The sequence below is a fragment of the Anas platyrhynchos genome, chromosome 4, assembly GCF_047663525.1.
Source record: "Anas platyrhynchos isolate ZD024472 breed Pekin duck chromosome 4, IASCAAS_PekinDuck_T2T, whole genome shotgun sequence".
In the NCBI taxonomy this organism is placed as follows: domain Eukaryota; kingdom Metazoa; phylum Chordata; class Aves; order Anseriformes; family Anatidae; genus Anas; species Anas platyrhynchos.
The window spans coordinates 64,512,501-64,530,834 of record NC_092590.1 but is presented as its reverse complement, the minus strand read 5'-3'; the positions used below and the strand labels follow the sequence as shown (position 1 = coordinate 64,530,834).

Here is an 18,334-nt window from a genome sequence, read left to right as displayed (position 1 = left end):
CTCACATCAACACTACTTAGCTGCTGCAGTCTTTTCCTTTTTGGGTCGTCATAGCATGGTCCTGTTCCTCTTATGTCTAAATATATCATTTGCAAGAAGAATCTCCCTAGCTGCCTCTTCCAGCTGCATTAACCTTCTGTTTGTCCATTGCTTTCTGCCTTTGCTGCCCCATCGAACACAGGCTACGTGCTTCCAGTTTTCAAGGTGCTCTCCTGCTACTGTTACTCAGCTGCTGAACGCCTCCTTGTGATAGCCAGCAGGGATGCCATCGCTTGCTTCCCACCGTATTAGGTTATTTCCAAACATATCACCGTTTTTAATGGAAGGAAAGAGCACGCTCCAATTTCCTGGTTGCTGTGTTCCCCTCTATCAGATATGCACTTTAGACATAATTGTGAAATGCCACCATAAAGATACCACAGTCGCTGGCTTTGTTAACGTAGCACAGTCCAGCAGTCCCGCTTCTGTTTTGGGATCCACGTGATGATTAAGTTTAGTTCATTTCTATCATCTTGTGTTTTCATTCGGTGTTTTTGATGTACTATATTTTTATAGTGGATTCAGATAACAGCTTAGGGCCTACAGGCGTTATCACCACAACGTGGGTCATTAGTCATGACATTTGCTCTCTCTTCCTCCAGCCATGTCTTTAAGCACTTGATCTCATGTGGTCTCATGGAAATTAATGACCTTCCTACTGCTCTCATCCCTAGCTGATCTGCACAATTTCTGCAGGTGTCCCTAGGGCCAGAGGTGGGATAAAAGGTACAGGTTGCAGTACGAAGCACAGCTAGGATACTGCAGACTCCAGACTCTGCCCCCTGCTTCTGCCTACCCATTTGCAGTGGGTGAACTTGGAATAAATTGGGTATTTGAGGTGGAAAAGGAACTTGTCTCTTATGTCCCAAAAGTGTGCTAGGTTGTTTTTTTTTTGGTTTTACTCTCTTCTTTTGTTTTTGGAAAGCAACTGAATTCCAGAATGCTTTAAGTAATAATGACTTAAAAAGTGAGAGAGAACCAGAAAAATTGCATTTCAGAATAAATGCTGATGTGGGTATTTATTTTTCTTCACAAAAGTGTTTCTTTTTGGACTTTCTGCAGTTCAGACTAACTTATGAATTTGAAACTGTTATTAATCCTTGTTGCACTAAAGCAGTGAAAGCTTGAATAACCTGAATTCATAACCTGACCTTCGGGGTCTTCTGTTTTGGAGTTCTCTAAAATTTGCAGATATGAAAGCGGTTATGTGTGTGAAAGTAGGATGGAAATATCATGTTTTTACTCCCCTTTGCCATCTGTGTGTCAGTTTTGATCACTTTGCAATTGCAAAGGCGTCCTGTGGGCTTCTTGGATTTCACAGTTGCAACTAACTTTTCAGTTTGAACATTCATTTCTACTGGGGAGAGACATAGAACAACAACCCCTGGAAAGCCTGGTTTGCCTTGTCCTCCGAAAAGGGTAACTGTAGTCTCGCTGCAGACTGCTACATGTTAGGAAGCACCAAAAGGCTCCCCTTTGCAACTGTTGTAAAATTGAGAGCCAGTATAAAACAGCATTGACTCATTTTTCAAGTGTTGCATTATGCACATTCATTAAAATTCTCTCCTGCTTTCACAGAAACTGATCTGTTTGTGCATTATCAGAATCAGATAATTTCAAAAGAAAAGAGAAATCATACCTATTTGAAATGTCCTACTGTGTATATATTTTTTCATTTCCCTCAGGTCACTTAAAGTGTAATTTTTAGACATGCAGTAGTCATTCATGTGATAGAAGCTATCACTTTAACCTGAAGCTAAACCAAAGGCAAACTAATTAAATTCACTTAAGCAGCCCTTAATATGATCTCTTTCTATGTAAGACCCTCTATTTAAAAACAAATTATTATTATCTTACTTGATGCAGCAGAGTAACTTCAGTATACTGTAGCATGAGGTATTATGCTTACAGAGATGTCAATCTGGAATTTCCTTTTTAAAGTTTTAACATATTTTTCATTATCTTAATTTTTCTTAAACTAATGTATACTTTCCTAATTGCTTGTTGTTTTTATTTTTACCTTCAAGACTGCTATTCCCCCATTGCCCATTCTAAAATTACATAATTAAGTACTTACACAGAATTGTTTTAATATATGTTGTTATTTTTTTCTTTTTAAGGCCGTTCTTCCCTCTTCCCAATAGACGATGGTTTGCTGGACGATGGTCATAGTGATCAAGTCGGAGTGTTGAATTCACCTACCTGCTATTCAGGTCACCAGAACGGAGAACGAATTGAGCGTTTTTCTCGGAAAGTGTTTGTTGGAGGTCTTCCACCAGATATTGATGAAGGTGAGCTAGAAGCAAATGAAGTTTGGAGGGAGGGAAAAAGAGAAAAAACTAAATGAGTTAATGAAAGTAATCCACCCAGCAAAATAATGTTGTATAATAGGCTACAACTAGCCTCTTCTTGCTTTGTTTTTAATGAGATGAGTATGTTGATGGGTATGTTACGCTTAGTATCGCTCGATGTCATCCATTCCTTTTGATTTTGAGAAGTTTTATTCATTTCTGATTCCACACTTGCGGATTGCAGAGTTCCATATGATGCCTGGAATTTGTTGCTTATGCTTACCTTGCAGTGGTATGAGGAATGTATATACCTTTCTTATACAGCTGAGCCCTTCATAGCATCCTCTACCTCTACTTTTTCATCTATTCACAGGAAATGCCTATTAGTAATTGAATTTCAAACTCTATTTTACCTGAGCATCTCAGAAGTGGTTTAGAAAAGTTAATATTATTCCTGTTCCGAAACAGAGAAACTAGGGCAGAGGAAGGTCAAGTGGCAAAGCCCTGTGTAATGCATTGAATACAGAAGATACCACGGAAGTCCAGATTATTATGTGATGCAATTGGAATTGCTTTGTATAATAGTGCTGATTTGAAGTAATCATGCTGTATAATACTAGGTTTCTCCTGTGCAGATAACTGTAAATTGTGTGCTAGCTTTGTAATGTAAACAGAAGTCCGTTTACAAGGTTCGTTGTAATCCTAGACTAACTTGCATACCAAGTAAGCTGACTGTGGTTAATTATCTTTCAGGCATGGGGAGACCGTATTTTGGTTTCATCTTCATGACAATGCTCTCCGGAAACGTACTAAATTATTTCTTTTAATATACTTCAGCTTTTTGGTACACTTCAGCTTCAAACTCAAAAGTGCACTGTTGCTTTTAATACAAATGCTAAACACAGACACATGGAGATACCTTTTCTTTCTTTCCTGTTTATATGCTGATGACAGGATGCAACCGAAACAAATAGAGTATATTTGTGTTTGCTGAGTTACTGCTCTTGTCGAGTTTAGGGTCCTGTTATTTTTTCTCATGACTAAGGTTCTTGCAGGCAGTGACAGGAAGCAGCAGCTGGTGTAGAAAGACATCATGCAGGGGCGTAGTAGATCCCGCAACAGGCCTGTTCATGGTTATATTAGAAGCATTGCGAAGTAGATGATTTTAAGTTTCAGTGCACAGTATCTGCTGGAAACTATCGTGCTGATCATGGTACTTATTATCTGAATATCTGCCTACAAAGGTCTGGAATGTAGATCACTAAACAAGTTATTTTGATTGTATTCAAACCAAATCCTGAATATAAAAAGGTAATACACCAGTTTTCACCACTGCCTTCACTTGTCCACATCCTTCTGAAATCAGCTGTTGCTGAGCAATTAAAAAAAAAAAACAAAAAGTAAGCGTAAAATCACCAGAAACATTTTGTGTAAATATTAACACTTAGAAGATGTTTCTATTTACGTTTTTTGCTTCTCTTTTTCCATGAAATGTCAACCTTTGCTAGAAACGAAGATCACTTGATAATACTTCTTCATTTAGTTATGTCGCTGATTTTAATTTCAACTGTTGTGCCTCTTTTCAGATGAAATTACTGCTAGCTTCAGACGATTTGGGCCTTTGGTAGTAGACTGGCCTCACAAAGCAGAAAGCAAGTCCTATTTTCCACCAAAAGGTAAGAGAGTTGGAAGGTGTTGACCAGTCATTGAGTGTAATTCTTAATCTGGGAAACTATCTCATCTTTTTCCAAAGGGTATAATGCAATCCCTGTGAACAGTTAATTCTACAGTCTTAGTGCGTGTTCAGACAAGGCTCCTTTACATACCAAGTATAAAATAGAATTGTTTTAGTGCTATGCCTTGTTCAGTGCAGGTCCACTGAAGAAGCTCCCGTATTCTCATTTCCCAAATATTAGATCAGCATAATATAGTTGTATGTGTCATTAATTCTAAGGTCTGTATTTGCATTTCTAATTCCTAAAACTGAAATTTGATCAAATTTTAACACTAAATCTTAGATTAATTTTTTTTGTATAAAGTTACAGACAGTATTCAGGACATATTTGAGTATATTATCCAAATATTCAGTTTTATGTTTATTTCAATTTTAAGATGTGAACCTCCTATTGAAATGCTAATTATCTTTATTGAGAATTAGGTAAATAGTGATTTTAGCTATTTTTAGTATTGCTCTTTGAGTAATATTCAAAATCTAATCTCAATGTTCAACAAGCTATTCTGTACATTTAAGTAATCTAAATTTATCTAGTTTATCTCTGTACAGGTATGCTCACGTATTAGTACATATAAAATAAATGCAAAAATCTGATCCAGAGGTTATTCATTTTGTAGCAAATGCAGCCATTCCTTCCTTCCTTGGAAGTAATGAATATGGGCATACAATGCCTTTATAAACTGATTCTTCAGTTATTTATCTGATCATCAATGCTGCCAAAAAGACAGGAATATTTTCTCACATCGTCATCTGAAGAGTTAGGAAAGGAATTGAAAGTACTTGAATAGTTATTATGAACACCATATGGAAATTCAAAGACAAAGAGACTTTGGCTTTTTTGATTGTCAGCCTGATACACAAAACTACTGTCTAACTAAATTTAACTATCCTAAGGAGTACAGCTCCTTTCATAATTTACCAAGAGAAATTCTAGAGGAACTGAGGGAGAGGCAACTCACAGAGTCTTTGATCAATATATCGAAAAGGAAAGGTCTAATACATTCTTCACTGAAAGGAATGAGTTCTGGCAATAATTTCCAAGGAGATAGTCCTGTCCCAGAATTTGAACATCTTAAGGATACGTTTCCAGACTTCCTGGTTTAAAAAAGCTCTTTGTATAGCTGGAAAATGTATTATTACCATAGTAAATATATATATTTATGTATATTCTAAGCGGACCTTCTTAAAAGCAGAGAATGTAGATTAAAGCTTATTTAATTAAAATTACTCTCTTCATGTAATTAATTCAGAAACGCATACAAAGCGTTGATTTCACCTGATTAACTGATCCTTATTTGAAATTTGATAACAATTAAAACTCGAGTCTAATTATCAGTTTACTACAGTATTCAGCATCGCTTTGTAATGTGACAGTAGCCTGGCACATTTAAAATACAGCGTAGGTTTCTCTTTGTAGCTACACTGGAAATATAATTTACTATTAACTGTTGAACTGTGTTTATATCTGGTTCTTTCACTGCACCAGATAGGAACTGTGATTATTTTGCTATAAAATATCATAGAAATTTGTCTTACATATTTGAGTGTTACTTGTTCAGGCAAGGACTGTGTATATATATTTAATAAGATGTCTAAAACTGATAAAAATAGGCTAAATGCTAAGAAATATTTGAGCCTGACCAGTAATTACCAATATAAGCAACATATATTAGCAGAAGGACTTCAATTTTTTTGCACTTTTAATCTTCAGTGACTAGTTTATTACCCTGCATGGAGCTAATCCAATGTATATCTATTTTTGTCCAGTCTCGTTAGGTATTTGAAATAGTATTACTCTCCAAAGACATCTCAGCATTATCTGGTTCTGGGCTATTCTACGCAATAGTATTCTCTGTGGTGAAGAGATGCAGCCTGTTTTTTTATTTGTTTGTTTTGCTTTTTTTTTTTTTTAATATTCTTGTTAAGTTTTCCAAGCTGTGCTTCCTTCCAGGCTCTCTGCTTATGGAAAGTCCTGAGGGAAGGCCAAGTTAATAATAAGTATTTCTTTGCTTGAAGAAATACAAAAAGTGTACTGATCTGTCAAGGCTGGCTGCCTCCTGAGAAACACCAACTGTCTTTTCTTAACTAATTACGTTTTGTATTGGTTCACCACAAAATTGGGCCTGAAGAAAGCAGGAATTTAAAACACTTCACACTAACTTTAGAAGGAAACTCCTTTGTGAAGCAGAAAAAAAAATGATTATGTTGAGATCAAAGTACAAAGTCAGTAAGCGATCTGCCAGCTGTAATCAGGAATTCCTCCCCATCTACCTTGTCATTGTTTATCATAACTCCTGTTATTGGTGAGTTGGCAAATACACTGTTTTATGAAACCTCACACGTGTTCAAAGCGACCTGCTGAGGTGAGGACTCTGTTCTCACGGTAATGAAGCTCACAACCACGCGGTGCCTTGAGGATATGCTGATCCAAAGAAGGCCTTTCAAAGTAGGACCAGTTAGTTGTTCGTGTGTTCTGTACTATTTACAGTCTATATAACACGAAGGATAATGTGTTCTAAAGAAAGAGTAACTCCAGCTTTTTCTAATTATCTGGGTGTTCCCATTGCATTCTCTCCCAGTAGTCATGTGGTAGCTTCATTTATTCAAGGTTATGAACTGCTAATTTACAACTGACTGAAAAAAAAATAGGTTGAAAATGTTCTGTTTCTAGTTTAAGGAAAAAAACCCTAGGTCCATCTGTGTTCTGCCGAACTTGGTATCAGCTTATTCAATGTCCCTGGGTAGGATTGAGCCATGTATTCAGGCTAGTAGCTGTAGGTGTCTTCATGTGTGATTAGTGTCTGAGCTTCCTTTAATCAATGGGAATCTTGCCAATAGAGTCACTGGAGTATAGAGGGCTATTCAGGTCACTGTAACATAAGCACATTGTGCTCGATTCATTTACCCAAACTGAGGATATTGGAAAGATTTACACGGGGCTGGCAAATGTGGAGAGGTACCTACTGAAGCCCCATGCCGCTGGGGAGCAGCAGCTGGAGGTTAGGCAAAGTACTGCAGGGATAAATCATGCCCGACACCTCCGTGTCCTACTCAGTCAGCTGAGTCACTGCCCAGACACCCCTGACTGCATTAACTTGGTCTCTGCTGGTGAGAGGAGGAGCTTTCTGCAGTGGCTGTAGAAATATGGAAATTGGGGTTTGGATATTGACGTGAATCCTGCATCACCATCCCCTTCTTGGAAGGTGCCTTTGCTAATAGCTGCATTGCAACTGTGTCAGTTTGCACTTTCTTCAAGTGTAATTTGGAGCTAATTCTCAATCAGAGATGACTAAACTGCATAAAATATTTATGCTTTAAAGATTAATTAATATGGTGATGAGATCTCTTTAAATAGGAGTAGATTAGAATTCACGTATCTTCGCAAATGTGAGTTGTTCCCATCATCAAATGTACTTGTTAGTATGAACCTGTAGCTTGCGCTGATTTTTGCTGTTTTGAGCTATGGCACCGGCACCCTGTGGGCAGGAATTGCACTGGCACTAAGGCCATTAGCTCTCCTCTGGGGACAGTCTGTTGGAACAATAGGACCCAACTATAAAACAACATACAGCTTTGCTGGCTCATATGGACAGTGCCATGCTGCTGTTTGTTTTATTTTGTTCTAATTCTTAAGAACACATTTGGTAATACAGCTAGGATTCTTCAGTTTTTTTCTGATGGGTTTTCTATTTCCAGTATCTGCAGATACTAGGGAATGTTGTTCTACAGCCAGTTATAGTCTCCAGAAATATTTCTCTGTTCTTTGAGGTAATTTTCTGCAGATGACATTATCAAAGTCACCCCTACCTGTTCCCTTTGGAAGCAGCAGTATTAGTAACACTTCCAGCAAAATGCAGAGGAATGTAGTCATCAGTTAGTCTAACACTAACAGGGGTTACCAGAACTTTGTCTGCCACAAAAGACATACATGCTGGTACACACGAACACGACATTTTTATAAGACTTGCTTCATCCAATACTTTTCACTTGCAAACCATGTACAAACCCTACAATCGGTCTCTGCAAGTAATACCTGATCGTGACCTGCTACTGTCGGTGTACACATGACCCAAAGGCATGAAGCTGCTTCCTTCAAAGAATCCGATTAGAGTAGCTTTTCTTTTCCGTTGTAAACAGCCTTACGTTGCCACTGGATATGAAGCTGTTAGTTATATGGCAGATGTGGTACACCAGAAAAATAAGGAACTAGAGAGTTAAGCAGTTCTATGGTAAAGTACCTCTTACTCTTCACCCTACCTCCCTACCATGTTTCACAGTTCCTATCCCACATAGTAATTGTAGTTATGTACTACTACAAACCCTTCTCATTGTACCTATATGCAGACTTTTAACATACACAGTAGTTTGTGAGTTACAGATGTTGGAAGAAAAATAATTCAATAAAGACATATGATAAGAAAGCAGAAAGAGGTGAGAGTTAAGTTTGTGCCATAGAGTCGTTGGCATCTGGTAGCTGTAGGAAGAAGAGTCCTAATTTCCTAATTTATGATACCTAAATGAAGTACCTAAGAGTGTAATTTCCCTTTGCAAGCTCTTTCTAGTTAATTAATAGAGAGCCTGGATGTCTGGGCATCTGTGGTGTTCTTTGCAGAAGTCTGGCTAACGTATAATTGATCTGTGCCCGGAAATGTGCCCTGGTACAGGGCAAGTGACAAAGAGTGGTTTGTATGCAGACTGTGCGAGCCTAGCCTGCCTTCACTGGGAGGCATTGGCTGTGTGTGTCTATAAATGCTGGACCTGGAGCAAATTATATTCTATAGCCAGGTTTCTTCACCAAGAGAACTAGTTATTTCCTTCAAGGCTGTACTTTGGGGCAAACTAAAATGGCTTTTAAGTCATCGAAGGACAAGAGCTGTGCTGCAAAACCACAGCCAGACCAGTTTGGTACTGCAGGCTGTGCCAGGTTTCTCCATGTCTTCAAAAGGGGAATAGAACAACACAGGTTTCTCTGGTGCTTAAAATTAAATGGGGATAACACAGGCTTGTTTTGCAGATAGTGTTGAGGAAACAGTGTATAGTTCTGGTTTTGCTTTCCTTGCTTTTATTTCAGGTGTGGTAGGATGTAGTAATCATAACTGTTCCCTCATCAAGTTGCTGTTGGAATTGTCTATCTCTTCACAAGCCCGCAGCTAAGCATATTAATAGCTTTAGACATGCAGATGTAGGTCGTCTGGGGACACGGACTATATTTATGTGTCAGGAGTTATATGGCAGTAACCTTGATATGCTTTAGGATAAAGAGTGATGAAAAATCAGCTCCCAGCAAATTATTTTGTGCACTGATGGCTGCGAGTCTTTGTATGATGTCCGTTCAACCCTCACCTTGGTTAATCAAGTTTTTGTGCTCCCATCGCTCTTGTCCTGGCTCTCCATTCAAACAGGAATGTGTTTACTTGGCTTCTGCACAAGCAAGGAGAGTTATGTGGGTCTGGTATCACTTACCTGTGCCAGTCTGCACACACCCTGATTCAGTGAGTGAGTTTTACATGGGCAATATGTGAATTTTAAATTGCAAGATAAATACGGAAAGTTATCCGCATTAAACAGAGATTTTGAGTCTAAGTAATTACTGGTTAAGCTTAATTTAAACAGATTTTTCATTGCTGAATAATATTTTTTAATGACAGTGGATTTCACTGGGAAATGCTTCAACCAGAGCTCAAAGATTCCATGCAGAAGCTGGTTCAAGAAACCAGCTAAGATTTACACAAAAGTATAGCATACACACAGCCTCATCATGTGTCCCTTGTAGGCAGCTGTGGTGGGACCATGATATGAGGGATAAGAGAATCAGGTGTGGGTTTAGAAACACCAGCATACGCCTTTGCAGCTTTTTATTTAAATCCTACTTTTCCTCCCATATTATTTATAATTAGTTGTACATTAGTTTCTCTGACTTTATATTCATCTTAACACATGGATTCATTAATGCTCATCACGATGCACCCTACTCTGGTTTTGCCTTGACCTAAGCTGTTTGCAGTATGGAATTGCCAGGGATTAAGCAGTGCCTCTCAGAAAATCAGCATCATTTCCAGAAGGCTTGGTAAAGCAGCCACGCTCCCTCTTGCCAAGTCCATTCTAGAGCAGGTGCTTCAGCATTTATTTTTCCATCCAAGTAATAAAACATAACTCATGTGAAAATTCCACGCTTGCTAGTAACATCAGAAAAAAATGAGGATTTATGGTCCTTTTAAAGTCCATTTTTGTATACAACCCTAATTGCACTGCAGGGCACCTGTAAAGCAACACATTTTGTATGTATCATTATACTGTAGCCATTAAAACATTCTAATGTGTGAGGTTCTTTGCTTGGCTGACTGTTTTTACTGTAGCATTAAATACGCATTTTCATTCCTATTTTTGTAGTGTTTAGGAGGCTTGCTGGGTCACTTATGTAACAAAGTACTTTGATCTAATCTCTAGAATAGAGATTAGTTCTTTGTGCCAAGTCGGATTTTCATTGTACAATGTCTGTTGCTGCCAATGAATGATGCTCAGCATAAACTTCCAGTATATGTTAGAGCAGAAGTGTTTGCTTTTATTTGATTATTAGTCTCCTTTGACAGGTGTTTTTTTTAAGGATAGGAGTATTTGCCTGGAGTTCTACTGATATATCAAGTTAGCGCATAGGTGAAGAAGATGACTAATATCAAAGAATTTATTTCACTTTGTTTTACACTTGGAGTAAGCACATTTGGTTGGAGAAGTCACTGGCAAAGATGATTAAGAAAAGATGAGAAAAAAATGATCTTTTTTTTTTTTTTAATTTTCTCTTCACCCCAGGTTATGCATTCCTCCTGTTCCAAGAAGAGAGTTCTGTCCAGGCACTGATTGACGCCTGCATTGAAGAAGATGGAAAGCTCTATCTATGTGTTTCCAGTCCTACTATCAAGGACAAGCCAGTAAGTAAACAGTAGATGGCCTGCAGGCTATGGCTGCCATCTGTCTAAAGCTGCATTTGAAATGACAATGACGAAAATAATCAAAAGCAAACTACCATTGGCAGCACTCAACATCTGGAACAGTCATGATTTTAAAACTGTAGTGTTTTGAATTAATAGGATTAAAACAGAGCATCCGGACATGCTCAACTAATAAGATTATTTGATTGTTAACAGTTTATATAGGCTGATGAACACATATCCACATTGTAGTGAAACTTAGGGTAGCACACCATTTTCTTTAATGCACCATATAAATATACCATTCGTATTTAATAGGTTCAGATCCGTCCCTGGAATCTAAGTGATAGTGACTTTGTGATGGACGGTTCCCAGCCACTTGATCCTCGAAAAACAATTTTTGTTGGAGGAGTCCCTCGACCATTAAGAGCTGGTGCGTATGAATTGTGACTGTTTTTAAAAGTGGGAGATTATTGGAAATAATTCAAATCATGCATAATTGCATATAGATACATATAGATAGTTATAGGTATGTAGATATGAAAGACTGCCTTGATAGTTATAACCATACTACAGTATTAATTGTTTTCATCTGGTGTTGCCTAAAAATTACTGTTCATCTTTTAGATTTACTGGAAGCTGCTACATATCTAAAGCTGTAGAAAATACATTCATCTTATTAGCAAAAGTGCTATTTTTTTATATTTAAAATAATGCTGCGAAAACATCTGTACCATGCTCCATGAGTGGAGCTCTACTTGTACTTACTTGATATTGTACATCAGCTACTCTTCTGCTACTCTCAGGTGGCTAACATGGATAAGGAAAAACATAGGTAATGAGTAAGAAATAAAGGGAAAAGGGAAGAAATTCAGACAGCTAGCACAGTTGCTATGTCACAACGCTATGCAAGATTGTGGGACTCTTTCTAGTCTCCTGTTGAAGTGCACGGAGGAAAATTTAGTTATTTCTGTAGCTGTGAAATGGTTGATCTGCAACCTTGACAGTTTGCTTTGTGAGATTGCCTGCAGTAGATTTTTACAGTATTTTATGGAGGCCTTCCTAGTAAGTAGGTTAAAGTGAATGTTGGAAGTTGAAGCACAGCATGCAGAATTTCAAACCCCAGATTCTTTCAGAATGACTTCTGGACTTGATTAGTCTTCCATAGTTTGTACGAAGTTGTATTCTTACAGAAAAATGAGCTTTCATATAGGAGGTGTGAGAAAATCACGAAGTGATAGCGCAAATTTGATGGGTATAAAGAATTCTATTTTTTTATATCTTGGACCCACAATACTAAAGCTTTTCTGTTATTTCACTTTTGAGACTATAGCTTTGACTGTATTACAAGCTCTGTACATGAGCATAAACAGTATATTCCAACTACACATTAATTTTCTGTAAATTCAGTCCAAATACTGAAGATTACTTTGCCGAATGTCTGTGGTAAATTTAATGGGCACATTCTTATGTTTAGCTTTACAGTTGCCTGTATATGTGAAAATGAAACCTTTATGGCACTGTGAAATAAGAATCATGCCTTCAGAAAAGCAGTAAAACTTTAGCAGGCTTTTCGAAAAAATATTGAAAATCAATGGCTGCCGACAACTTTATATCCTAATACAGAGGATACTAATTCTGAAAAAAATCTTTTCCACCTAAATGAATTGCAAAACTGAATTCAGTGTAAACTAATACTAGAGATTTGGTAAAACATTTGTTTGGGAAATTTGAGAATTTTGGTTCTATGAACTTGGGTTTCTGTGATGTGTCATGCTGTGGAGATTATCAAGCTCTACATGGCTCTTGAAAAGATGCTAACTACATCTTTAAATTCAAGGAGGACATAGAGCATGTGGACAGCCAAAGAACAAGGACCAAGGAATTTGTGGCATGTGGATCTATTTTACGCAGCTTGCATTCCATGCCTGCCCAAAAAGTCTTTTGCTGTAATCCCTTGAAGAAAACTGCCCTGGAATTTCAGTTCCAGGTTATCAAGGACTGCAAGTTCTTTCAATTCCATTGTTCCTTGGGTGTATGTAGCCACAGCATGAAAGATCTGTCTGCTGAGTATTTCAAACTTAATTCATATGGTTTTCTATTTCTTGTTATTACTGTTACATAAGTTGTTGCAGAATTAATTACTAAAATTAACTTTTCTACTATTTTTAAATACAAGCATACTATTTAAAGTTTGTACAGTAGGAACAATTTAAGTGAATGTTATTTTGTTTCCTAATAGTGGAATTGGCTATGATCATGGACCGTCTGTACGGTGGAGTTTGTTACGCAGGAATTGATACTGACCCTGAGCTGAAATACCCAAAAGGTGCTGGACGTGTTGCTTTTTCCAATCAGCAGAGTTACATTGCTGCCATCAGTGCTCGGTTTGTTCAACTTCAGCATGGCGATATAGATAAACGAGTAAGTTACGCAAAATTTGTTTGCTTGTTTTTAGATATTTGAGAGCTCTCAGGGTGCAGTGATGTTGCATTCTGATTGGCTTTTATGCCAGCTCCAACATCTCTTTTAGTATTCCTGTAGCTCCACAGGTTCCAAGAGTTAAACCGCGAATGCCCCTGAACAAACAACACGCATTCCACGAAGCAGCAGTTTGTTCCTTGGACATATGTTAGGCCATATGTTCTTTCCATTCTGAAGTTCCTGGTTTTGTTGTGCGTGGGCAAAGGATTTGAAAATCTTTTTCCATCCCTTATTCTAATGAAACCAAATACTGTGATAATTCCTCTGTCATTTGTAGGAAACTCTGTTATTCGTTGGTTTCAGACTAGCTCTGATTTGCAGCTGCCATTAATTTCAGCCATAATTATCAGTGCTCAGCACTTTGGAAAATCAATCAGACTTGACACTTAATATGTGAAATGTCTTATCCTTTCTGTTTAAGCGTGCCTTGAGTATTTACCAATGTGTGTTTCTGGTTGCTATAGATGCCTATCGCTAGCTGAAGTAAAACTAACTTCTAAGAAGACTAGTCCACTTTGTTGCTCTTAATTAGAAGTATTAAAGTAGCAAAGAAGACTGACATCTAAATTATGTCAGTTTGAAGTGTCACTAGTTCAGGTGTCAAGAGCTGCAGAGGTAGTCAGTGGTATTAATAGGTGTTCTGTTTAAAAAAAAAAAAAAAAAAAAGCCTTAGAGGAGGAAGGATTGAGTAAGTAGTTCAAGGTCCAGTCTCCTCTACAGATCAAAGACATAGGAAGAAGAAAGTAGTACAGTTAACTAAAGTCTGCTGTAGGGAGGTGGAGTATGGCTTCTCTCCGTTCACATAGGCAGAGCAATGGAGCCTTTACATGGTGTCTCGGGTACCAGTTGCCTACTGAGATGAAATCCCCAAGCATGATCCTTTCCAGAGGGTGAGCAGGTCTGAACATGGATGGTCTCCAGATCCAGATGTGATGGCTATATTTTGCTGGTGGGACTGCTGGTGTTCTTGTGACTTACAGCTGTGTTTGTTCTGTACAGACTTTTGTTAGTTTTTAGTTCTAACTTTTCACTAGTTCCGTAACAGGAAAAATGCCCGTTATTAAAACGGCAGGCATCTGCAGCAGGCCACTTGGAAAACGGACAATTAAAAAACAAACAAACACATAGAATCTACCCTGAGTTATTAGAGTTCATAAGCACGTAATTTGAGTTGTATCCATGATACTTAATTTATGCAAACAGCAATTAAATATTTGAAGTTAAGCTTCAATCACTATTACACCCCTGCCCCACCCCAAAATAACAGGCCCTACCCCACGTATAAGTAGTATCTGCAGATTTGGCTTTCTCTGTAACTATCTAAATGCTCATAGTTGCTTTTTTAATTCTTATGATTCAAGGATTCATGGTGTTTCTATAGTGTTCCTTTTCTAATTCTTGAAAACTAATTTTTTTTAGCAACTAGTTCCTTAAGCTCCATAATTCAGGCATCTTTGTTATCTTCCTTGATGTTTCTTCCTTCAAAATGCCTGCTGTCCCTGAGGTGCTTTATTTGCAATATACAGCAAGGCCAAATCTAAATATTTTATCAAATTTATCTCTAAACCATATCATGATAGAGAGGGTTTATGAACTGTTCTCTTCACTTGCCAGAGGTTTTTCAATAATGCAGTTTTTAAAGGATTTTCTCTATATCTAAATCATATGTTCAGTCCTGTTATTTATATACCTGTTTATATAGCTCTGTTATGTCCATTAATATAAAGAACATTTTACAAATGCAGGAGGCAACCCTACTTCAGGTTCTGCCTTCGTTTGAGATACGAATACACGCTGGCCAGTTAAGCAATGCATGACACGTTTCAGTACAATCTTGGAGGCAGACCATTTTACACTTCACCTTAGGGTAGCCTTTCTATTGCCAGTTGTATCCAGTTTCTGTAGATGTGCTGTCTTTCCACATTTTTTTCATAACTTTTTTTTATCTGTGCAAAAGTCATTTTTTCATTGTTAAATTTTTGCAATGCCCCTATTTATCCTTCTGAGCTTCAGTTGAAAGTATTTATAGCATTTTTTAGCATATACCTTTTCCTACCTTAATAGGAAAACTTACTGTCACAGTGACTTTACAGACATTGTCTGTGATCTTAACTTCTTCCCTACCTAAGTATTCTGTAGCTTCTCTCCAGTTCTTTTGATGCAGCTATGTTTAGTTTCTCTAACAGATGTTTTTCTTCAGCAAAGTGCTCCTCATCCTGTTCCATCATATATGAAAGTTCATCTCCAAACATTTCATTGAAACTCATTTGGCGTTTCAGGTCCAAACAATTCTTTTAAGCATTGTTAACTTTCATATGCCAGCAGTCTACATCCACTTCTTGTGATATTTCCATTCCCCAAAATATGTATCTAATACATTTGAAATCATCTTCATACTAAACTTGGTGTATCAATGCACCAAAGTGTGCAATTCGTGGTGCTTCATGCTTTCAGCAATTTTGAACCACAGTCAGAATTACTGCATAAAGTAGCTGGTTTTTGGAAAGTTTGAGTAACTTCTGATAAGGAAGGTCATCATAGTGAAGTAATAAGTAGAGTTTGTACTGAATGTATACTGTTGGAAGAAGCACACTCTTTTTTTCAGACGGATATTTGCTTGACATGTCAAGTATGCATCTACTTCTGAAGCTAGGAACGTGAAGACTATTCTTTTGCAAAACATTTGGGTGATGAGTAGCTGTAGTTTGTAGCTCTGGAAATACAATAGAAAAATGTCACTTTATTTTGAAGTTCTTTCTATTTCAAACATTCTGTCTGAGTATGGTACACAAACTCAATGTCTATGTGTAGGATTCTTAACAAGTAGTAGTATCTCAGGTAAAATCCTTGTACAGTGATGAGTTTTAGTATAAACTGGAATACCTCTTTACCAACAAAAGTCAGAAAATACTGTCTTTAAAAAAGAGTAAGGAAAATGTGGAAGACTACAATACATTCCTTAATAATGGAGTCAACTCATTTTGTGTTTTATTATGAAGTTCTTCTTCCTGTTTGAGCGCAGTCTGTAACAGTTCAGTTATGCAGAGACATAATGCAAATTTGCCACTGGACTCCTGCCACTTTTCCACTCTGGCAGTCAGATGAGTTTGGGAAAAAAGCTGTGTAAGACAGGTGTTCCTAGCAGTCTGTAGACATGCAAAATGGTCTTTTAAAAATATTTTCAGAATCATGTTGAATGCAAATTCCTATACAGCTCAAAGCCATAAAAAGGGAAAGCAATAGATGACCAAGATCTGAAGCTCCAAATCTGACCATATATTGACTGTATTAGAAATTGGGAATGAAATTACAGAGGACAGGAGTGCTAGAAGGTCTATATTCCAGTCTGCTGGAAGTACTTTTAACTTGCATGCAAGGGTAGTGCATGCAGAGACTTCTTGCTTTTTTTAAAAAAAAAATTAATGTAATAATGATTACATTCTTGTATGTTTATTATTTTCTAAACAGCATAAAATTGGGTTTCATTTTGGGTTATATTTGGGAACTGATGAGATTAGTTTGGAGAGCTTTGTACTTGCTGATTTATTTTCTACACATACTTCTATTTTATCATTTGCCAGGAGTGTCTTTCCAGAATAAATTAAGCGGAGGTTCTGACGCAGACATTAATTACATATTTAGTGTATTTCTGTAGGTCCACCTTGAACTGTTTAGTTTTCTGGTGTGGATAGATCAGTAGCTGATAAATGGCAAACAGAATAAAAAACTGTGAATTAAATAAAGACATAAATGTAGCTGATTTCAGACTTTTTCTTTTCTGGCAAAGGAGAAAAACCTGAACACACTCAAATATCTTTAATCAGGAATAATAGCTATTAACTGGAATTGTTTCTGTTTTACTCCAACAGGTGGAGGTAAAGCCATATGTGTTGGATGACCAGATGTGTGACGAATGCCAGGGTGCACGATGTGGTGGAAAGTTTGCTCCTTTCTTTTGTGCCAATGTCACTTGCCTGCAGTATTACTGTGAGTTTTGTTGGGCAAATATCCACTCCCGTGCAGGACGTGAATTCCATAAGCCATTGGTAAAGGAGGGGGCTGACCGCCCACGTCAGATCCACTTCCGCTGGAATTAAACATGGTGAACCAGCATCTACATAAGGAAAGAAGGGTGCATGTGGCTTACTGTGTTTGAAGATACTGACATGCAGAAGAAATAAGTGCATTCTTCTGCTTTTCACCCCAGCTATCAATACATGCATCTTTATCAGCAGCCAAAACACTACAAGCCTCTTGTTTTTCACCAAAACCCTACATCTCAGGCTTACTAATTTTTGTGATATTTTCATGTTAAAATAAAATGTTTTTTTGTATTTTCTCCAAGTTATTTTTATATGTAAAGTTAAAACTAGATATGAGAATGTTTTTGCGTAGGGGCACACAGTCTGCTGCTATATTTAGTGGGTGAAGCGTGCACTTATTTCTAAACATGGGTTTTTAACTTCAAGATCTGCCCCAGTAATTTACCAAAGGTAGCAAAATAGTGAAGATGGAATATGTCTGCTACAAAAAGCTTATTTTTATTGTTGTTGCTATTTTCAGTGTATACATAAACTAAAAATTAGGGTTGATTTTTTGCTCTCCATTTTGACTTGCAAGAAATAATACCTCAAGATAATCTGATTTATTAGCTATTTTTAAACATTTTTAATCACAAGCTGTATTAGCTTTGCTGCTATATAGGTGTTATGTGTAATGCCACCTATTAATACGGGATTGAAACGTTTAAGACACACTGCATTACAGATAAAATGCAGGCAGCACAATATGGCTTAAACTGCCATAGTTTTAGAATGTGAAAAAATTGCATGTTTACTTACCTGTATAAACCATATGCA

The 18,334-nt window shown here is 37.3% G+C and overlaps 1 protein-coding gene across 2 annotated transcripts in view; it reads left to right on the top strand.

Annotated features, from left to right (window-relative positions):
* Nucleotides 1–18,334, top strand: part of CPEB2 (cytoplasmic polyadenylation element binding protein 2) — a 54,367-nt gene that overhangs the window by 33,057 nt on the left and 2,976 nt on the right. For both annotated transcript variants that reach the window (XM_038178360.2, XM_038178361.2), the window contains 6 exons: nt 2,160–2,330; nt 3,917–4,006; nt 10,873–10,991; nt 11,310–11,424; nt 13,234–13,415; nt 17,345–18,334. The exon at nt 17,345–18,334 is cut by the window's right edge and continues 2,976 nt beyond it. In XM_038178360.2, the coding sequence (XP_038034288.2) occupies nt 2,160–2,330; nt 3,917–4,006; nt 10,873–10,991; nt 11,310–11,424; nt 13,234–13,415; nt 17,345–17,572 (905 nt within the window). In that variant the 3' untranslated portion in view covers nt 17,573–18,334. The remainder of the gene's footprint in view (nt 1–2,159; nt 2,331–3,916; nt 4,007–10,872; nt 10,992–11,309; nt 11,425–13,233; nt 13,416–17,344) is intronic.